The 20,778-nt window shown below is 49.7% G+C and overlaps 1 protein-coding gene across 2 annotated transcripts; it reads left to right on the top strand.

Moving 5' to 3' along the window:
* Positions 1-420: 420 nt before the first annotated feature.
* On the top strand, positions 421-19,633 carry ESPL1 (extra spindle pole bodies like 1, separase). 2 transcript variants are annotated; one of them, XM_079774656.1, is made up of 31 exons: positions 421-466; positions 854-946; positions 1,102-2,160; positions 2,383-2,487; positions 2,650-2,770; positions 4,352-4,488; positions 5,689-5,882; positions 6,185-6,424; positions 6,608-6,752; positions 6,853-6,991; positions 7,195-7,334; positions 8,314-8,448; positions 9,499-9,618; positions 10,100-10,271; positions 10,669-10,797; positions 10,927-11,083; positions 11,565-11,674; positions 12,694-13,679; positions 14,123-14,459; positions 14,658-14,819; positions 15,200-15,413; positions 15,522-15,709; positions 16,478-16,605; positions 16,741-16,863; positions 17,354-17,509; positions 17,616-17,786; positions 17,904-18,008; positions 18,140-18,255; positions 18,647-18,730; positions 18,879-19,043; positions 19,268-19,633. In XM_079774656.1, the coding sequence occupies exons 2-31, from the start codon at positions 866-868 to the stop codon at positions 19,467-19,469; spliced, it is 6,321 nt and encodes a 2,106-aa protein (XP_079630782.1). In that variant the 5' UTR covers positions 421-466; positions 854-865; the 3' UTR covers positions 19,470-19,633. The 2 variants fall into 2 exon arrangements, with proteins under 2 accessions (XP_079630782.1, XP_079630783.1); XM_079774657.1 differs by lacking the exon at positions 421-466 and adding an exon at positions 467-541.
* The last annotated feature ends 1,145 nt before the right edge of the window (positions 19,634-20,778 follow it).

A 20,778-nucleotide genomic window follows, 5' to 3' on the forward strand; every position in this document is an offset into this window, starting at 1 on the left:
AAAAAAGAAAAAATAATTTCATGAAAGGCTATGCCCTTTTTTCTAATAACCCAAACCACGTGAGTTTCCAAGTAAGTTATTTTTGTTGTTTATCCTATTTCTCTTCTCTTGAAATTTAAACTCTCTCTGAACTCTGAAAATAAAGGTAAGAAAGGGGCAGAAGGCTGGCCTTCCGGATAGCGACTAACCCACCGGTAGCCGGTAGCCGAGGAACTCGGCTTCGACTGGAAAATGTGGAGAAACTCGCGCCCCCAAGAGGTCTTAACGCCCAGATCAGCAGGACCCAGGAGGCTGGCATCACGTGACGATGCAGCGCGGCGGATAAACTACAACTCCCAGTGGTCCGCGCGGCCCGCCGGCGTTACGCAGCTTTCGTTGATTGGTCGCTGGGGATATTTGAAAGGAGGGGCTGGCGCGGAAACGAAGGTTACATTTTGGGTCCTTGGCGGAGTACTCAGCCTGGCGGGTAAGTCTTAGACCTGGAAAGGTGGGCACCTCTGGGGCAGCAAGGAGGAACTCGTGAACTTGTGTACGCACCAAGGTGAATGGGGTTCCCAACACTGACTTGAGGGAGAGGCGGGGGCGGCTCTGCCAGGGAGGGTCGGAGGTCTCGGGACGCCCTGGTAGGTGTTGAAGGGCTCTGTGGGGCATTGGGGTGGTGGGACGGGTAGAGTGAGTCCAGGGATCGGCTGCCTAGAAGGAAAAGCGGAAGTTTCGGTTTATAACGGGAGCCCGGCGTCTTGACCTCGGCTTTCTTCCTTTAAGATTTCTAATAAGATTCTTTGCTCCTGCCCTTCATTTAACTCCATTACGAATCTTCTCCGCCCTCTCTAATCCGTCTCCTTTCCCCTAGCCCTCCAGCGCCATGAGGAGCTTCAAAGGAGTCAACTTTGGGACTCTGCTAAGCAGCCCGAAGGAAGCTGAAGAGTTGCTGCCTGACTTGAAGGTGTGGGTGCTGTCTGGCTCTACATACACCTGGCTTTCCAAGCTGAGCTATTTGTTTCTGCCTTATTGGAAGAGACAGATTAGTAGCAACTCCATTTGTAGTTCCTTTCCTTATCTCTTTCCCTGTGTCCCATTCACATCTTCCTCTCCTCCTAGGAGTTCCTGTCCAAACTTCCAGCCAGTTTTCCCAGCTGCAAATTTGATGCGGAGAGAAGACATACTTGTGATGCCATCCTGAGGGCTTGCAACCAGCAGCTGACTGCCAAGCTGGCTTGCCGCAGGCACCTGGAGAGCCTGCTGGAGCTGGCAGAGCTGGCTTGCAATGGCTACTTGGTGTCCAACCCCCAGTGCCCACCCCTCTACCTGGAACGAATTCTCTTCATCTTTCTGCGGAATGTTGCTGCACAGGGAATCCCAGAGGCCACACTCCGATTAGCCCAAACCCTCCATGCCTGTTTGCTGCAGTGTTCCCGACAAGCTGCTCCCCAAGACTATGAGGCTGTGGTTCGGGGCAGCTTTTCTCTGCTTTGGAAAGGGGCAGAAGCCCTGGTGGAGCCACGAGCTGCATACGCAGCTCGACTGAAGGCCTTGAGCTTCCTGGTATTGTTAGAGGATGAAAGTACCCCTTGTGAGGTCCCCCACTTTGCTTCTCCAACAGCCTGTCGAGTGGTAGCTGCCCATCAGCTATTTGATGCCAGTGGGCATGGTTTGAGTGAAGCAGATGCTGACTTCCTAGATGACCTGCTCTCTAGGCATGTGATTAGACTCCTGGTGGGTGAGGAAGGGGACTCACCTGGTCCTCTTTCTCCCCAGAGGGCCCTCTGTCTCTTGGAGCTCACCCTGGAACACTGCCGTCGCCTCTGTTGGAGCCACCTCCATGCCAAGGCCACTAGGGCTGTGGAGAAGGCCCAAGATTACCTAAGGAACACCAGCCTGGCTCCCAGCCTCCAAATATGCCAGCTGGGGGTAAAAATGCTGCAGGTCCAGGAAGGAGGACCCCAGGCAGTGGCCAAGCTTCTGATCAAGGCATCAGCTATCCTGAACAGCAGTATGGAGGCACCGTCACCCCCACTGCGGGCATTGTATGACAGCTGCCAGTTCTTCCTCTCAGGCCTGGAGCGGGGTAGCAAGAGGCGCTATGGACCTGATGCTATTCTGAGCCTCTTTGCTCTTCTTGGCGGGTACTGCTCCCTCATTCGACAGCTTCAGGATGGTGTGAGTTATAAGGTCCTGGAGACAGGGTGGGAATATGGCTCTAAGCCCTGGCTCCCTCCTTGGACTATGCAGCCTAGTCTATCCTGAGAGGGCAGTGGTCCCTCCTGAGGTCCTTCCTGCTCTCAGGGTTGTGTCAATTCTCTAGGGCTCTGGGTCAGTCTTTCCCTTGGAGCTCACACTTTATCTCTGTTCCTCAAACTAACCTTCCCCTTCCTTCCTCAGGTCTGTGGGGACTCCTCCAAGCAGCAGCAGTCTTTGGTTCAGATGCAATTTCAGGGACTTCACCTCTATACTGCGGTGGTTTATGACTTTGCCCAAGGCTGCCAGGTACCGTCTGGGAATCAAAAAGCCTGGACATGTCCTAGGATCTGGGGCTGTTAGACTGCCCTCAGTAGAGCTTTGGGGTGGCTGTGGCTTTAGGTATGGGGTGGGTGGGTGTCACGTACCTATTATGTCTCCTCTCACCCTCAGCCCTTCTTGTCCCTTCAGGTAGCTGACTTGGCTGACCTTGCCCAGCTGGTGGAAAGTTGTAAATCTACTGTTTGCTGGATGCTGGAGGCCTTAGAGGGCCTGTCAGGCCAAGAGCTGACTGACTACCTGGGGATGACTGGTTAGTGCCCTGGGGCCCAGCTACAAGGTTCTTGGGAGGGTCATCACTCATTAGGCAGGCAAATAGCACTTGCTGGATGGTTCTGACAGCTGTGGGGGCTCCTTATGGTTCAAGGAGGGAGTGAAAAAGATGTGTATAAGTATCAGTTACTCTGTATTTAACAGCAGAAAAGAAGTGATGAAACTTATAATAGCAGATACTAATTTTTTCTCGTTGATTTTGAAATCTGGTTTGGTATTTGTTTCATGAAAACATTTGTACTTGATGTGCAACTTTATGACCTTTCTATATATTTAGATTTTATTTTATTTTTTATTTTTTTATCTATATATTTAGATTTTAAAGAACATTTACAATTTAAATTTTTTAAAAACTAGATGAAACATTCACCTGGTTCAAAATTCAATTTGCACAAAAGGGCATACAGTGAAAAGCTCTCCCACTCCTAATTCTAGTTACCCAAGTCTGCCTCTGGAGATATACTATGTTTTTATTAACTAACATACATATATACTTCTCTCCCCCCTTTTAATTAAAATACACTTACAGAAAAGTACTAAAATCATAAATGTACAGCTTGATGGATTTTTTTTTACAAAGTGAACATACTTTGTAACCAACATCTAGTTCAAGTAATAGCATCATTTAGACTCCGTGGGCCCCCTTCTATTCACTAACCCCTAACAGCAACCACTGTCCAACCAGCATAGATTAGTTTTGCCTATTTTTGTATTTTATAATAAATTTCCCCCTCAGTTTACAAAAGACATGGCCCTTCAGTTTAAATCATATACACCTATTGAGTTCAGTCATTGGAAGGTTTTGGAGAGCTTGTTATATTCATGTTTTCAGTGGTTGAACTGTGTCATAGAGATGAAAATATCAGCAGGAGTCAAAAATTATTAGTATGAAAATTCTTCCCACAGAGTATTGAAGACTGACTTCTTCTTCCAGCCATCTGTATCTACTATGTGCTACTGTAATAAACAGTTCAGTAATTGAATTGTCAGCATATTAGAAAGTGATCAGAAGTATGGGGGAAAGGACAGGGAGAGCAGGATAAGGGAATTAAGATTTCTAAGTGCGTGAGGGGGGCAAGTTACCATTTAAAACAGGATGGTCAGGGTAAGCCTCACTGAGGATGCATGAGCAAAACAGAGGATGTGATGGAGTTGGCCATGTAGACACCTGGGAAAGGACATCCCTGTCCGAGGAAAAAGCCAGTGCCACGGCCTTAAACGAGGAGAGGGTGTGGTGTGTTCAGGGAATAGCAAGGAGGCTGTGTGGCTTCGGTAGAATGAGGGAAGAAGGGGGAGGAAAGGGACAGGCCCGAGTATTTTCCTAAAATGCTGACCTCTGAAGTGAGATGAAGACAGAGATTGGAATGTGCGGAGAGATGAGCCCTGTTTGGGAATGAGGACTCTGCTTTTGTAAAAGGAGTGCAGAAGGCCTGGCTAGGATGGAGCGCACGGGCTAACTTGGAGCAGGAAGTGGGGGAGTGCTACTCCTTTCTCACTCCCTAGCAGCAGGAGAGGGCAGTGGGAACCAGTCCTGTGGCCAACTGTTCCTTTTCTCTTGCAGCCTCTTACACTAGTAACTTGGCCTACAGTTTCTATAGTCACAAGCTCTATGCCGAGGCCTGTGCCATCTCCGAGCCCTTCTGTCAGTACCTGGGCTTGGCGAAGCCAAGCACCTATCCTGAAGTGCCTCCTGAGAAGGTATGAGGATGGGGAGGGAGGTTATGTTGGGGGAAGGAAGGGGCTTGAGTAGCATGAAAGGGCCTGGCCAAGACCCTGCTTTGGAGTACGGTGTTAGGAGCTACGTATTGGCACCATTATTTCTCAGACCTCACCTGTACTGTCATTTACTTAATTTTATTTATTATTTATTTATGTATTTATGTATTTATTTATAAAAGAGAGGATGAAGGGAGAGAGGAGAGAGACATTGATGTGACAAAGATACATAGATTGGTTGCCTCCCATACACCAGGGATTGAGCTTGTAACCTAGGTATGTGCCCAGACTGGGAATTGGACCCGAGATCTGGTGCACGGTATAATGCTCGAACCGAGCCATACCAACCAGGGCAATTTTTTTTTTTTTTTACTCACTTTTTATACTTAGTTTTGTCCCAAGCCAATGGTTCCCAGCCTCGCTGCACATTAGAATCACCTGAGTGAACTTAAGAACAAAATTCTAATGCCTGCCCTAAGCTAATTACATCCGATTGCATCAGAGTCTGTGGTGCTGCGGCTCAGGCATCTGGATGTTTAAAGTGTTCTCCTAAGTGGTCCTTTGGACAACCAGAGGGAGTCCCAGTGTCTTAAAGCAAGAATACCCATGAAATGAGGGGTTGGCTGGGTTGGCAGGCAAGGTGGGTCGTAGTGGGCCTTGGGTTTCATCATGAGGTACATGGATTTAAGTGGAGGCATGATAGCAGATTGGCGTCTTGGATTTCGCTGGCATCACTGTGATGAATAAACGGAGTGCAAGGACAATACCGGCACCAGGTTGCCCTAGTAGCCTAGGCCGGAGAGGGTGGGTGTGTGAACTGAAGTAGCTTCCCAAGGGATAGATAGGACTGATGGGTGAAAGAAGTCACGGCTTAACCTGGTAAATGATTGGCGGGGGGAAAGGGAGAAGGAAGAGTCAGCTGATTTATGGGAGGATTATAGGAGGAAGAGGAGGTTTTCAGGGTGAAGACTGAGTATGTGGGTGGGTTGGATTGAAGCCTCAAGTTGAGAGCACCCAGGGTATTTAGTTCTTAGGTGTCTCCTGCTTTAGGGCAGGGGTGTTGGTCAGGGGACCCCACCCACCCCCAGCAGGTGATATATGTACCTGTAGCTGCATGTCCTCTCCCACTACGCATTCATTGGGTCCCCTCTCCAATTTGGTCTGTTCCCTTTCTCTGGTCAGTTGCACAGGTGCTTCCGGCTACATGTAGAGAGTTTGAAGAAACTGGGTAAACAGGCCCATGGATGCAAGATGGTGACTTTGTGGCTGGCAGCCCTACGGCCCTGTGGCCCCAAACACATGGCTGAGCCAGTCACCTTCTGGGTCCGGGTTAAGATGGATGCAGCCAGAGCTGGAGACAAGGAGCTACAGCTGAGGTGAGTTGGGGGGAGGTAGACAACCACGTCTGCCCCATGGCTAGGGCTGGCTTTTTGTATTCATGGTTATGTTCATCCTCATGTCTGAAAAAGGCACTGCTTCCTCCATTATTGTTCACTGTGTCTACCGTGTGCCAGGCACTGTGCTCGGTACTGGGGAAACGGTGGTGACAGGTAGTGTTCCTGCTTTCACGACTGGAAACTTACTGAGCTCTCAGCAAGCCAAAGCTGGGACTCCTTGGCCTGGGGCAGAGGCTCCGTGCTTCACGGGTTCCCCAGGTGCTGAGCCCACCCTCTTTCAGAACTCTGCGAGATAGCCTGAGCGGCTGGGACCCGGAGACGCTGTCCTTCCTGCTCAGGGAGGAGCTGCAGGCCTACAAGGCGGTGCGGGCTGACACAGGGCAGGAACGGTTCAATGTCATCTGTGACCTGCTGGAGCTGAGCCCCGAGGAGACACCAGCTGGGACCTGGGCTCGCGCCACCCATCTGGTGGAATTAGCTCAGGTGCTCTGCTACCATGACTTTGCCCAGCAGACTGACTGGTAAGGGGGAAAGGTGGGGAGCCCACTCTTGTTTCTTGCCCCGGGTCTTCTGACTCTGTGGAGCCTGTTTCCCTGTCTATGTCCCTGAGCATCCCCTTCTGTTTGTGGCCACGGGAGCTCATTCGGAGGGTGAGGCCAGCGGTCCGGCAGAAGGCTCCAGTTAGGTGCACCCTCTCCTTCCAGCTCTGCCCTGGATGCGATCCGGGAAGCCCTACAGCTTCTGGAATCAGTGAGGCCTGAGGCTCAGGCCGCAGACCAGCTCCTGGATGACAAAGCACAGGCCCTCCTGTGGCTCTACATCTGTACCCTGGAGGCCAAAATGCAGGAAGTATGTGGGGCTGAGCAGCACTGGGTACAGGACTTGTGCTCCCTGGGTCCCTGTAAACTAGCAGTGGCCCTGTTTTTTCTTACCCTGATCTCTCATCCAGGGTATTGAGCGAGATCGGAGAGCCCAGGCTCCTAGTAACCTGGAGGAATTTGAAGTCAATGACCTGAACTATGAAGATAAACTCCAGGAAGATCGTTTCCTATACAGTAACATTGCCTTCAACCTGGCTGCAGATGCTGGTAAGGACCATGGTCATAGTGTGCTGGGATAGTGTCCTCTGTGGCTTCCTAAGAGCCAACCGGGTACCCCAGGTGTGGGGGAGGCTGGCCCTGTAGGCTGGGAGATGAGTGGGCAAAAAGAGCAGAGGGTGCTATGGAGAAGGTGGCATTCTCCCCTGATGGCCCACGCTGAGAGTGGCTGGTCCCTTTCTTCTGACTTGTAGCTCAGTCCAAATGCCTGGACCAAGCCCTGGCCCTGTGGAAGGAGGTGCTTACAAAGGGGCAGACCCCCACTGTGCGCTGTCTCCAGCAGACAGCAGCCTCGCTGCAGATCCTGGCGGCCCTCTATCAGCTGGTGGCAAAGGTAATGGGCAGGGCATTGACCCAGAGCAGAAACCCAGTGCCTTCACTTTCTTTGGCCTCTGTATCTGCTGAGAAGCCAGGGAACCCAGTGCGGGCTCTATCACAGGCCTCTCTGAGTTTAAATCCAAACTCCATCATTTATTAGTGCATGGCCTTAGGCAAATTACTTAACCTTCTAAGGCCAAGTTTCGTTATTTCTAAAATGAAGGTAATAATAATAACTACCTCATAACATTGTTAGCATTTGATGAGATAATGCATGGGAGATGTTGCACATAAATAGAATACTCAAATGTAAACCATAATTATTATATTAATTATTAGATAATTGGAGACCATAAATGCCTGAAAAATACATACATGCCTGTAGACACAGTTCTACATATTTACATGCATTGTCAGAAGGTTTTACAGACTCCCTGAAGCTCTTCCTTGGATCCCACATTAGAAGCGTGGGCCCCACATTAGGAACCCCTGAAAAAGAACATGGCCCTTAAAGGATCTTCGTTATTGTGGGTCTTTAGGCTCTATTTCTAGCACGGGGAAGCTGGGAATCTTCCTCAGCCCTAGATTTGAGTCTTGGCTCTACCACGTACCTATTATGTGAATGTAGACAACTTAACCTATGTGATTCTTAGTTTCCTCATCTGTTAAATTGGGATTAGAATTGCTATGAAGATAAAATGAGTTGATGCATGTAGACCTCTTGGCACAGTGCTTGACACATAGTAAGTGCTCAGTAAATCCTGGCTATTGATGATGACTGGCGCCTAGGCTTTCAAACAGAAGGGGGTAGGATGGTTTGCAGGCTCCCTCGCTGCTCTCATCTCAGGCTCCCTGAGAAGGGCTGATGATTGCTCTGTCTGGGTAGCCACATTCCAGCCAGAGGTCAGATCAAGGTTCCAAAGGGCTCGGGAGCAGAGGGTAGAAATAGAGGCTTGAGCAGGAACTGGGTAAACTTGCTGCTATTGGCCAACCAGCCCCTGCAGGCTCTGGAGGTCCTCCTGCTTGTACGGATCGTCTCCCAGAGACTGGAGGACCACGCGAAGGCAGCTGGCTCCTCCTGCCATGTCACCCAACTTCTGCTGACCCTCGGTTGTCCCAGCCATGCCCAGGTGAGTGCCCAGCCTGTCTAGCCTGGGGGCTGCAGGGGAGACATGGCTGTAGTAACCCATCTTTTCTCTTAGAAGGTAGGATACTAAAGGGGTCGCTTTGCTGCCTTCTACCACCACTTTCAGCTGGAGGCTCATAAAGTGTGGAGTGGTTGGGAGGCAGGCATCTAGCTCCTTCTCACTGCAAAACCAATTGTTCATTGAGTCTAATAGAATCTGCATCAGGAATATGATGCCAGTCCTATAGTTGTCATTAATTTCTGTTGCCCTGGTTGATCCTCCTTCACTTAGGACTGTTACCACGTCCCCTAGCTGGTCTCCTTGCCTCCAGTTTCTCCCTTTTCCACGTTTGCTACTCTCATGGTCTTTTTAGGAACAGATCTGATCTTAATCTCTTTCCTGCTTAAAGGATTTTAATTTGGCTTCTCCATTACCTAAAGGATACTGTCCAGACCCTTCACTTTGTATTGACACCTTCTGTATTCTGATTCACATTTTTTCTTGCCACTTCCTACCATGAACCTTATGCCCATCTATCCCAGTTACTTTATATTCTTTGCATGTACCTCTCTGTCTTTGGTTGTATTAGTTTCTCCACCCTAAATGCACCTTCTCCCCCCGACCCGCTTATTTTCATTCAGTAAACCTGTACTTTCTTTTCAAGGCCTAGCTCAATTCTTCGCTTCTTCGTAAAGCACTTCACATGTTCTTCAAGGGCAGAATCAACCCCTTTCCCTGAGTCCCCATAGCACTAATGGCATTATATCATGATTATATTGGATTGCCTGTGAGCCTACTGCATTGCAAGCTATTGGTTGGAAGGTCCTACTTACTCCTTATTCATTTGTCTTTCTAACATAGTGGTTAACCGAAAGGTATTCAATGAACATTTTAGTGAGTGAATAACTCCTATGTAGATTATAATATTTGAAATGATATTTAATTAGACATGTTTGACATTTGCTTGCAGATGCTTTAATCCGCTTTAATTTGAAGGCTCAGGCTGCCTCTCCTCACCAGTATGCTTTGCAAACCCCCTGATTGCTCCCTTAGTTACACCTGGAAGAGGCGGAATCAAGTCTGAAGCTTCTGGATCATACCACTGACACGTACCTGCTCCTTTCCCTGACCTGTGACCTGCTGAGAAGTCAACTTTTCTATGCTTACCACAAGGTATTCCTCACTTTCTTACCCAAAGGTCCTGGGTATTAGAAGGATTTTTCTGAGTTTCTAGATCTTTGTCTAGCTTCTGAGAATTCCCTGGAGCTAAAAATATTCCTGACCCTGAGAAGCAATGCTGTTTCCTAGCTTTGCCTTCCAAAGAATTGTTCACCAGTGTTCCTCCAATAGAGAGATTTTCCTTTTCCTTTTTCTCCAGTTTCCTCAGGGCAAGGAGGAAAGTCTCCCTGAATAGGAACTGGGATGACACTGGAGCCCTAGCCTGAAATCCAGTGGGATCCAAAAACACCGGCAGTTTCCCATAAACTAGCTGTGTGACTTTTCCACGTCTTATGCCCACTCATGTTATATATATATATTTATAGCTTTTATCATTCTTCACAGCAGGGGATGGGGCCAGATGATCTCCAGGGGCATCTCAAGCTCTGAATTGCCAATCTGACCTCACTGCTCTCCTCTGGCCCCCCTCCTTCAGGTGACAGAGGGCGCCTCTCTGTTGCTGACTGTGCTTCACGATCCTGCCCTCCAAAAGTCATCCAAGGCCTGGTACTTGCTGCGTGTCCAGGCCCTGCAGCTGGTGGCAGTCTACCTTAGCCTCTCATCAGACAGCCTCTCAGCCTCCCTGTGGAAGCAACTCTGTGCCCAAGGTGAAAAAATAGGGTGAATGGCCCTCCTTGGTTGGTGTGTGTGGTTTGTGCACTGTCATCTCTTCTCAGCCCTTGTCCCCTCTGCTGTCCAGCTATGTGGATGAGCCTAACCAGAAGCTGCACAGAATACGCCTGGGATAGCAAATGAGTTTCAGTTCTCCTATTGACTCCAATCAACTGCCTAGTGACTGCCTGGAATACTATACCAGCAATGTTTCTGAGACCCCATGTAGTCTCAGGGAGTTCTGTGATTGATTAGCTCTTCCTGCCTTAGGTGCATATGGAAAAGAATAGCAGCATGCTTTGCATTTGCTATCTTAGTAGTTGAAGATGGTGAAGTGGTGAAGTTCAGGCCACATCATCTCCCTTCTTGTCCCCTCTTCCCTCACTTGCACAGGCTGGCAGACACCTGAGACAGCACTCATCGACTCCCACAAGCTTCTCCGAAGCATCGTCCTCTTGCTCATGGGCAGTGATGTACTCTCAACTCAAAAAGCAGCCGTGGAGACACCTTTTCTGGACTATGGTGAGTCTGAGGAGGAGAGCAAGGTCCTGTAGGAATAAACAGGCGAGATGGTGGGGTTGGTAGTTTTGTCTCCAGAGGATCCAGGCTATGACTGAGTGATCATGGTCTGGTCTCTCTCCTTTACTACAGGTGAAAATCTGGTACAAAAATGGCAGGTGCTTACAGAGGTGCTGAGCTGCTCCGAGAAGCTGGTTTCCCACCTGGGCCGCCTGGGCAGTGTGAGCGAAGCCAAGGCCTTTTGCTTGGAGGCCCTGAAACTTACAACGAAGTTACAGTTACCGCGCCAGTGAGTACAGGGACCAAGAGGATGCCAGTTCTGGAACTGGAGTGCCTGTGCCCTTGACTATGGGTTCCCAAACTATTCCACAGATTAATAACATGTTATGTGTGGGGTGGTTGGTGGAACCCCTCCCGTGGCTAAATAAGTGGAAAATGCTGAGTTAATCAAGGTTTGACTTTTTTTATTTCCTATAGGACTTCTCATGTCCTCCAATATGCTAATACACATTATGGACCTCCAAATGGGAGATCTAGTGTACAGTCTTTCCCTAAATCTCTTTGCCCACAGGATCCTTTTATGGAATAGTGCAGTTTGGGAAATCCTGTCCTCACACACAAGGAGGAGTTGGTTTGAGGGCAGCGTAGAAGGCTTTCCCCAGGGAGCCAGAGGCTGGAAAAGACTGTGATGGCTCCGCCTAGGAAAGGAGCAAAAAGACTCCAGGAAGGCAAAGGACTCCACTAATTGGTTATTATCTCCTCCCAACAAGGTGTGCCCTATTCCTGGTGCTGAAGGGAGAGCTGGAGCTGGCACGCAATGACATTGACCTCTGCCAGTCGGATCTGCGGCAGGTTCTGTTCTTGCTTGAGTCTTGCACAGGTGAGCATCCATGCCCATGCCCGTGGGCTGTGGTCAGAGGGACACATACACTATTTAACAAATCTTTACATGTCAGGGTTTGGTTTCCTTCTAAATCAGAGACTTCTGGACCCAGGGCAAAACTCCCTTTACTTCCATCCGACAGTCGGTGCCCCTCCTTCAGATAACCTGTCCAGGACTAACCCTCTTTGGTTCTACTTTTCAGTATCATCTAATACATTTGGGCTATTTACAGTTAAATGGAATTTAAATAAAATTTAAAATTCAGTTCCTCAGTCACTTACCACATTTCACAAGTTCAGTAGCACATGTATCTAGTGACTATTGTATTAAACAATACAAATGTAGTGTCCCCAGGAGGCTTAAGCTAATAATACAATATTGTATTTATGATTTTTTTTTCTTATCAACCACTTTTATCTCAAATTAATTACTTACTAATTACTCATCTATTACTGTACTAACATACTAAATATTAGTATGGTTTATTTTTTTGTTTTAATAAAATCCCTAATGTTATCTTTCCTTTCAACAATGGACCAACACAGCCGACAAAGCCCCCATTATTTGCAGCTCAGAAGTAATTCATTTGACCCACACAATACCCTGAAAAGTCAGTTGGGAACATAGATTTTTTTTTTTTCATTTGTAAAATGAGAAAGTTGAGAAATTCAATGTTTTAGGCCAGAATCACAGGGCTAGTCAGGGGCAGAAGCCAGGATTAAGAGTTGGGCCTCCTGGTGCTGGCCTGCTTTCCTGATTCACGCAGTCTTCTGAGCTGCAAATAATGGGGGCTTTGTCGGCTGTGTTGGTCCATTGTTGAAAGGAAAGATAACATTAGGGATTTTATTAAAACAAAAAAATAAACCATACTAATATTTAGTATGTTAGTACAGTAATAGATGAGTAATTAGTAAGTAATTAACACACATATCAGGGAGTTGGACCCTGGGGTAGCTCGAGAAGCACTGGGCATCATGTCTCCTAGTTTTATCATCCTTGTTCCGCTCTCTCCTCAGAGTTTTGTGGACCAGCCCAGCGCCCAGGCTCTGTGAAGAAAGTCCACTTGCAGAAGGGGAAGCAGCAGGCCCCGGCGCCCTGTCCTCTAGAGCTCCCAGAGGAGGAGCCCTTCCTAAGAGGCCCTGTTCTGGAGCTGGTGGCCACTGTGGCCAAGGAGCCTGGCCCCACAGCACCTTCTACTAACTCCTCCCCAGTCCTGAAAACGAAGCCCCAACCCAGCCCTGGCTTCCTGACCCATTTGCCCACCTGTGACTGCTCACTCTGTGCCAGCCCTGTCCTCTCGGCAGTCTGTCTACGCTGGGTGTTGGTCACAGCCGGGGTGAGGCTGGCCATGGGCCATCAGGCCCAGGGTCTGAATCTCCTGCAGGTTGTGCTGAAGGGTTGCCCTGCAGCCACTGAGCGCCTCGGCCAAGCCCTGCAAGCTGCCCTGAATCACAAAGTACCTCCCTACCCCGACTCGCGCCTCTTTGATGAGATCTTGGCTCAGGCATACGCACAGCTGGCACAGGAGGGGCTGAGCCAGCCATCAAACAGCCTGGGGAAGGTACTAGAGTCAGGGCTGAAGTTTGTGGCAGCACGGATACCCCACCTGGAGCCCTGGCGAGCCAGCCTGCTCTTGACGCAGGCCCTTACAAAGCTGGCCGGCCTCAGCTGCTGCACTACCCAACTTTTTGCAAGCTCCTGGGGCTGGCAGCCACCATCAGTAAAGACTCCCCCAGGCTCAGAGCCCACTAAGCTTCGGAAGCAAACACATTCTAGACGGGGGCGCCAACAGGCAGTCTCTGCTGCCCTGCCCCTCCATAATACCTCTCGGAAAGGTCGGGAAGGTGGAGGAACACCATGCACACCTAAGCCCCCTGGCCGGCTTAGGCAGGCTGGCCCTCGAGTCCCTTTCACCGTGTTTGAGGAAGTGTGTCCTACAAAGAGCAAACCTGAGGTTCCCAAGGCCCCCAAGGTACAACAGAGAGTCCAGACGCGCCTGAAGGTGAGGTGGGATCGTGGCCAGGCAGTGTTGGGTGTTGGGTGGGGATGGTCCTGGAGGAGAGTTCTATAGAGCAGGGGCCCCTATGGAATAGCTTCCCAGGGCCTGGTGGCACCTTGAGCTCTCCTGTTATCTGCGGGACCCCTACCTCTTCCACAGGAAGAACTAGTTCCAAGTCTACCTTTGTTTTGAACAGAAGGCACTTTCCTTAACTTGAGCATTCCTTTCCCCCTTCACCCTTCCTCCTCATCTTCTAGTGCCCCCTCCTCTCCCGGTTTCCACACCCAGGAGTTACTGCCCCTGATTGAATGTGGCAGTATTTGTGGGAGGTTAATTCTTAAATCTTCCCCAATGGCCTCCGTGTTGGTGCCGCCACAGCGCCATCTGCTGTCAGATGATGTCTTGTCACTGAAGGCCCCTTGGCCCTTCTCTTCCTCCCTTCCCAGGTGAACTTCAGTGATGACAGTGACTTGGAAGACCCAGCTGAGGCACGGCTTGCAGAGGAGCCCAAGAAACGGAGCACTGCTTCTCGGGGGCGAGGCTGGGGCCAGGCTAGGAAGGGCCCAAGTGTGAAGACTAATGTGGCCGCTGACCCAGGTAGTGCCCTTGGGCACTCTGGCCACAGTGGCAGGACCCGGAGGGCCAAGAAGGTGGCGTCAGGATATGGTGAGGAGCTGGGCCCTGAGATTATGCGGACCATCCCCGAGGAGGAACTGCCTGACAACCAGATGGAAATGAGCTTTGAGATCCTCAGGGGCTCTGATGGGGAAGACTCAGCCTCAGGTATGATGGCAAAGGTGGGAGGTAGAGGTGCATATGTTTTGGGGAGGCTGTCCTGGGACCAAAGCACGAGAAACTAATTTGGCACAATAACTAGTGCCAAAAGACAGTCTTTTGTTGGCTCTGGACTGGATCCTCGAAGGGAAAACAAAGGGGATGGCAAGAGCAGGGAGCTCTGTAGAAAAGTCATGTTCTCCCCAGATGGGAAGACACCAGCTCCCGGGCCTGACACAGCCATAGGGGAATGTGAACTGTTGAGACGGGATTCCAGCAAAGAGGAGCTGCCCACCCTCTGCCCAAGCAAGAAGACAGACAAGGATCTTGGTTCTCGGCGCCAACGTCCCGCAGCCCCTATAGCCATTGGTGAGGTCTGGTCACTTGTAGAGGGCTGAGCCTTTAGGTCTCTTGATCCCAGTGCTTTTCCAATCTGTCCTTGGTTCTGGCTTTGGACCCCCACCTGGATCTGATAGCCTTTGAACCTGGGTTTGAATTCCAGCACTCTCTGCTACCTGTGTGCAAGCCACTCAACCTCTCTGAGCTTTTGACTTAACTGTCAAGTGGGTGTGGGGAGGATGGGGCAAGTTTATGCATGTAAGTTACATAGGACCTACTTGGCACATTGCCCTTTGTAAATGGTAGCTGCTACTTTCCAAGTGGGAGATGATATAGGGAGGGACCTTGGCAGGTTCCTGTCAGCTAGGAAGTAGGGGCCTCATCTATAGCAAGTGTCGACCTTCGTCTAGGTGTCTCTACCGTGGATTCCATCTGTGACTCACTGAGCGTTGCTTTCCGCGGGGTCAGTCACTGCCCTCCTAGTGGACTCTACGCTCACCTCTGCCGCTTCCTGGCCTTGTGCCTGGGCCACCGGGATCCCTATGCCACTGCCTACCTTGTCACCGAGTCTGTCTCTATCACCTGTCGCCACCAGCTGCTCACCCACCTCCACAGGCAGCTCAAGTGAGTGTCCACCATCCCGAAGACTTGTGCTGGGGCCGATGGGGGGGCGGGGGGAGGTGTCCAGACTTTGAAGGAGGGAGAACTCACCCTTACTTGTGTTGCTTGCAGCAAATCCCAGAAGCACCAATCACTAGAAATAGCAGACCAGCTGCAGGGGCTGAGCCTCCAGGAGGGGCCTGGAGGTATCCCTCTGGCCCGCCTCCGGCACCTCTTTTCCTTCAGAACATCGGGATCTGGCCATTTCCCCCAGGCTGAGAAGGAGAGTTTCCGGGAGTGCCTGTCTCTGATCCCCAGTGGTATGGTGGCTCTCCTGTCCTTTTATTCATCTTCTTACTGAAAGGTGGGGTGAAGGTGTTTAAGGCATTAGTTAGCTCACATAAATTTATGACCCTCATGGAAGGACATGTCATACCTTTTCATTGATTAGTCATTTTGTTATTCTCACCAAACAGACATACCCTAAATCTGGAAGTCTTTTTTTTTTTTTTTTAATTTTTTTATTGATTTCAGAGAGCAGGGAGGGGAGAGAGAGAGAAACATCAGTGATGAGAGAGATTCATTGATTGGCTGCCTCTTGCACGCCCCCTACTAGGGACTGAGCCTGCAACTTGGGCATGTGCCCTGACTGGGAATCAAACCTAGACCTCTTGGTTCATAGATTGACACTCAACCACTGAGCAACACTGGCTGGGCTGGAAGTCTTTTTTATATTATTATTTTTTTTAACCTCAACTTAGACTTACCAACAAATTCAATGTCTTTATTTAGGGGTAAGTCCAGATGTCCACAGGCTCCCTACGCTAGCATGAAACACGTTAACAGATTATTTGAATGCCTCCTGCCGTGCAGGGCCCTTTGTTCATTTCTGTAAGGGACCCAAAGAATTATAAGACATGGTCTCTGTTCCCAGGGAGCTCTTAGGGCAAGTGAGAGCACCTTGAACTCCAGTGACCAGGGGAGACTTCTTAGAGTTGTCTTGAGTGCTAGAGAGGGTTTGAGTGCAGAAGACATTGAAGGGCATTCCTTGTAACAGCTGAAATGATTCTGGGTATATTCTGTGTCAGAGGTGACTGTGTGTGTGTTGGCCCTGGCCTCCCTCCAGCCTGGAACGGTGGGCAACACCCTCCTGCTGACTCGGCTGGAAAAAGACAATCCCCCAGTCACTGTGCAGATCCCAACTGCCCAGAACAAGGTACGTTTCCTGGGCCAGGGAGCAAAGTTGGGCTGGGGTAGGCTTCTGGTCAGGCTGCTCACATTCTGTGGCTAGGGGAGAGAGAGATGGTGATCACGTGGACAAGTAGAAATCTCACAACCCCATCTCCCAAAGCTTCCTCTAAGCTCGGCCCTGAAAGAATTTGATGCCATCCAGAAGGAACAGAAAGAGAACAGCAGCTGTACTGACAAGCGAGAATGGTGGACAGGGCGGCTTGAACTGGACCATAGGATGGAGGTGTGTGCCCCCAATGTGGGGTGGGGTCAGGCCTGTGCTATGAATGACCTGGGGGAGCCAATGTCTTCTTTCTCAGGGGTATCCTGTCAGTGCTAAGGTACCTCGAATCCTTTCTGGGATTGTAGGCCTAAATAAAAAATTATGTTACGCGGGAAGGATTTTAAACAATAGCCCAAAACCTGAAGGGGCTGTGGCAATGGAACATTTAAAGATATACACAGGAAAAAGGACTTAAGCCCATGTGTCAGCTTCCCAGCTTTAGCTTTCATTGCCTACCTGTTTATAGTGATATGTAACAGATTCTAATTTATACTCCCCCAGAGTCTCACCAAATGAAAAATGTTTCTAGTTTCTTGCCTTTTTATTAGCAGATACGTAAGACAAATACACACATTGGAAAACCCATTTCCTCATCTCCAGAATGCCGGTGCCTGTGGGGAAAGAAACTTCGATTCATCTCTGACTGAAGGTCCTGTTCTTCTGCACTCAGGTTCTCATCACTTCTCTAGAAAAGGATGTGCTGGGCTGCTGGAGGGGGCTGTTGCTGCCACTCAGTGAGGACCCGGGCCCTGCCCAGGAGGCCTCCCGCCTACAAGAGTTGCTACAGGAATGTGGCTGGAAATATCCTGATCCCACTCTGCTGAAAGTGAGTGGAGAAATCAGGGAAGGGAAAGAAGCTAGATTTAATTCCTTCCCATCTGCCACTGTAAGTAGAAATGGGAGCTATGGCACTCACCACTGTTCCCTTACAGATCATGCTCAGTGGTGCCAATACCCTCACCCCTCAAGACGTTCAGGCCCTGGCCTATGGGCTGTGCCCCACCCAGCCAGAGCGAGCCCAAGAACTCCTGAGTGAGGCACTAGGACGTCTTCAGGGTCAGACAATACCAAGCAGTAGGCACCTTGTCTTAGTGCTGGACAAGGTAAGGAGCTAAGGGCCAGAGAGCAGTGCCTGGTGGGCAGTGGGCACCAACTCACCCTCTTCTGACTCCTGCGAATACCCGGCTAGGGACCGTAACCTCTGAGTGCTTTTTGCCCAGGATCTGCAGAAGCTGCCATGGGAGAGCATGCCCAGCCTCCGGGCACTGCCTGTCACGCGGCTGCCCTCCTTCCGTTTCCTACTCAGCTACGCCATCATCAAAGAGGTAGGATTCGGGAGTGATTGGTGGGTATTGGGAAGATAGGAGAGGGTCTTGGGAATGGATCAGTCATGGAATGGGGCTTGGAGTTTGTTGGGGCCAGACCAGGATCCTGATCACCAGTGTCTCCTCCTCAGGCTGGGGCCTCGCCAGTGCTGAGCCAAGGGGTGGATTCTCGCAGTGCCTTCTACGTTCTGAATCCTCACAACAACCTCTCAAGCACAGAGGAGCAATTTCGAGCCACTTTTAGCAGGTCAGGAGGATAAGAGTGAGAAACAGAGTGGGGAGGGGTAGCAACAACGTATAGGGACAACATGTCCTTTTCTCAAGAATCAGATGTTGCAGCCAACCTTCTCATTAGTATTCCCTCTGACAATTTGCCACATGACCCTTAGTCTTTTTTTAAAAAATGTATTTTTACTGATTTGAGAGAGGTAGAGAGATAGAAACATCAATGATGAGAGAGAATCATTGATCGGCTGCCTCCTGCACGCCCCACACTGGGGATTGAGCTCGCAACCTGGGCATGTGCCTTTGACTGGAATCGAACCCGGCACCCTTCAGTCCGCAGGCCGATGCTCTATCCACTGAGCCAAACCGGCTAGGGCATGACCCTTATTCTTACTCCTACCTTTTCCCTGCAGTGAATCTGGCTGGAAAGGAGTGGTTGGGGAGGTGCCGAGCCCGTTACAAGTGCAAGAGGCCCTGATGGAGCGTGACTTATATATGTGAGTGCTTAGGGTGGGGAGGTGGGGAAGCAGTTGCAGAGAAGGGTTTTGCTTTGGGGTTTTAAAGCCCCTGGCTGACTCAGGGCACCTCTGGAGACAGCAGAGGCCCAATATAGCTAGGTCAAACGCATCTCACCTTCTGCTTTAGCTATGCAGGGCACGGGGCTGGTGCCCGCTTCCTGGACGGGCAGGCTGTCCTGAGGCTGAACTGTCGGGCAGTGGCACTGCTGTTTGGCTGCAGCAGTGCAGCCCTGGCTGTGCACGGAAACCTGGAGGGGGCTGGCATCGTGCTCAAGTATATCATGGCTGGCTGGTGAGTCTTGAGGGGCAAGGCCCATCCTAGGTCCCAAGCCCAGGTTTTTTCCTAGGTCTGAAGTTTAAATCCTTCCTCCTTTGTGCCCCACCTTCCTCCCATCCTAGTTCCAAGGGACTTCCTCATTAGCTCAATCTTCTCTACTCACTCACCCACCACCATTAACTGTATTTTCCTATGTATTCTGTTTTAGAGTCGTTTGTTTTTCTTCTTTTTTTCTCCAGTCCCCTGTTTCTGGGTAACCTCTGGGACGTGACTGACCGTGACATTGACCGCTACACGGAGGCGCTGCTGCAGGGCTGGCTTGGAGGAGGCCCAGGAGCCCCTCTTCTCTACTATGTCAACCAGGCCCGCCAGGCTCCCCGACTCAAGTATCTTATTGGGGCTGCACCTGTAGCCTATGGCTTGCCTGTCTCCCTGCGGTGACCCCTTGGAGCTGTCCTATCGCTGATAGAAGCCATGTGACTGTTCTACCTCCCATACTTACATTTAACCCTCAGGATAAATATTTTTAAGTGATTTCCCCAATATTTTATATGAAACATTTCCTTTTAACTTAACCTTAATATAATAAAGATTTATGACTTAAACCCAGTTTTGTGTAGTTCATTTGAAAACATTTGAGGACAAGACTATTGCCCCCCTCCCACTATGTGGTACGACTATAAATAGAACAGCTTGAAGCAGTTCCTCAGGGCACTGGGAAGAAAGGCAAGACCACAGGACAAAACGGCCTGGCTTGGCCTCAGCGGAAAAGGCTAAAAGAGAGGGGCATCAAAATGCCCTAAGTGGGGACAGTTGTCAAGAAGGGTAGAGATAGCCAAAACCGGTTTGGCTCAATGGATAGAGCATCGGTCTGCGGACTGAAGGGTCCCAGGTTCGATTCCGGTCAAGGGCATGTACATTGGCTGCGGGCACATCCCTGGTGGGGGGTGTGCAGGAGGCAGCTGGTCGATGATTCTCTCTCATCGATGTTTCTAGCTCTCTATCCCTCTCCCTTCCTCTCTGTAAAAAATCAATAAAATATATTTAAAAAAAAAAAAAAAAGAAGGGTAGAGATAGACCCATTGAGAGTCTTGACCAGATACCATCACATCTGTCCTGTCTTTGCCCTGAGGTATCCTGGGAGTGACACCAGCTTTAATGCCTCACTTCCCCTGCCCACTCCTAAGTGAATGTTAAAGGCTGATGTTTTCTCCCCACATATAGCTGTTACACTTGTCAGTGTACTTTGGTAGCAGATTCTGTAGGGTTCTGCTGCTTATATATAGTTTTTCTCACCCCAATTAGATTGTTAATTTCCTTGGAAACATATCTTACACGTTCATGTATCCCTCACATCTATAACTTATGTATTGATTAATAAACTTGTGCTGTCCCGGCCAGTGTAGCTCAGTGGTTGAGCATCAACCTATGAGCCAGGAGGTCACAGTTATGTTGGATTTCCAGTCAGGGCACATGCCCAGGTTGCAGGCTCATTCCCATAGGGGGTGTGCAGGAGACTGATGATTTCTCTCTCATCGTTGATGTTTCTGTCTCTCCCTCTCCCTTCCTTTCTAAAATAAATAAAAATGTATTTAAATAATAAATAAACGGGTGTTGTACTTGGTTGATAACGTGCCTCCTCACTGTCCTCTCTACCACCACTCTCTTCTACTTAATTTTTCCAAAGCACCCCTTTCCCAATGCTATCCCCCTGACCAGAGAACTCCTCCGGCTTCCTGGCTAATCGGTC

The sequence above is a fragment of the Cnephaeus nilssonii genome, assembly GCF_951640355.1.
Source record: "Cnephaeus nilssonii genome assembly, chromosome: 6".
NCBI classification, from domain to species: domain Eukaryota; kingdom Metazoa; phylum Chordata; class Mammalia; order Chiroptera; family Vespertilionidae; genus Cnephaeus; species Cnephaeus nilssonii.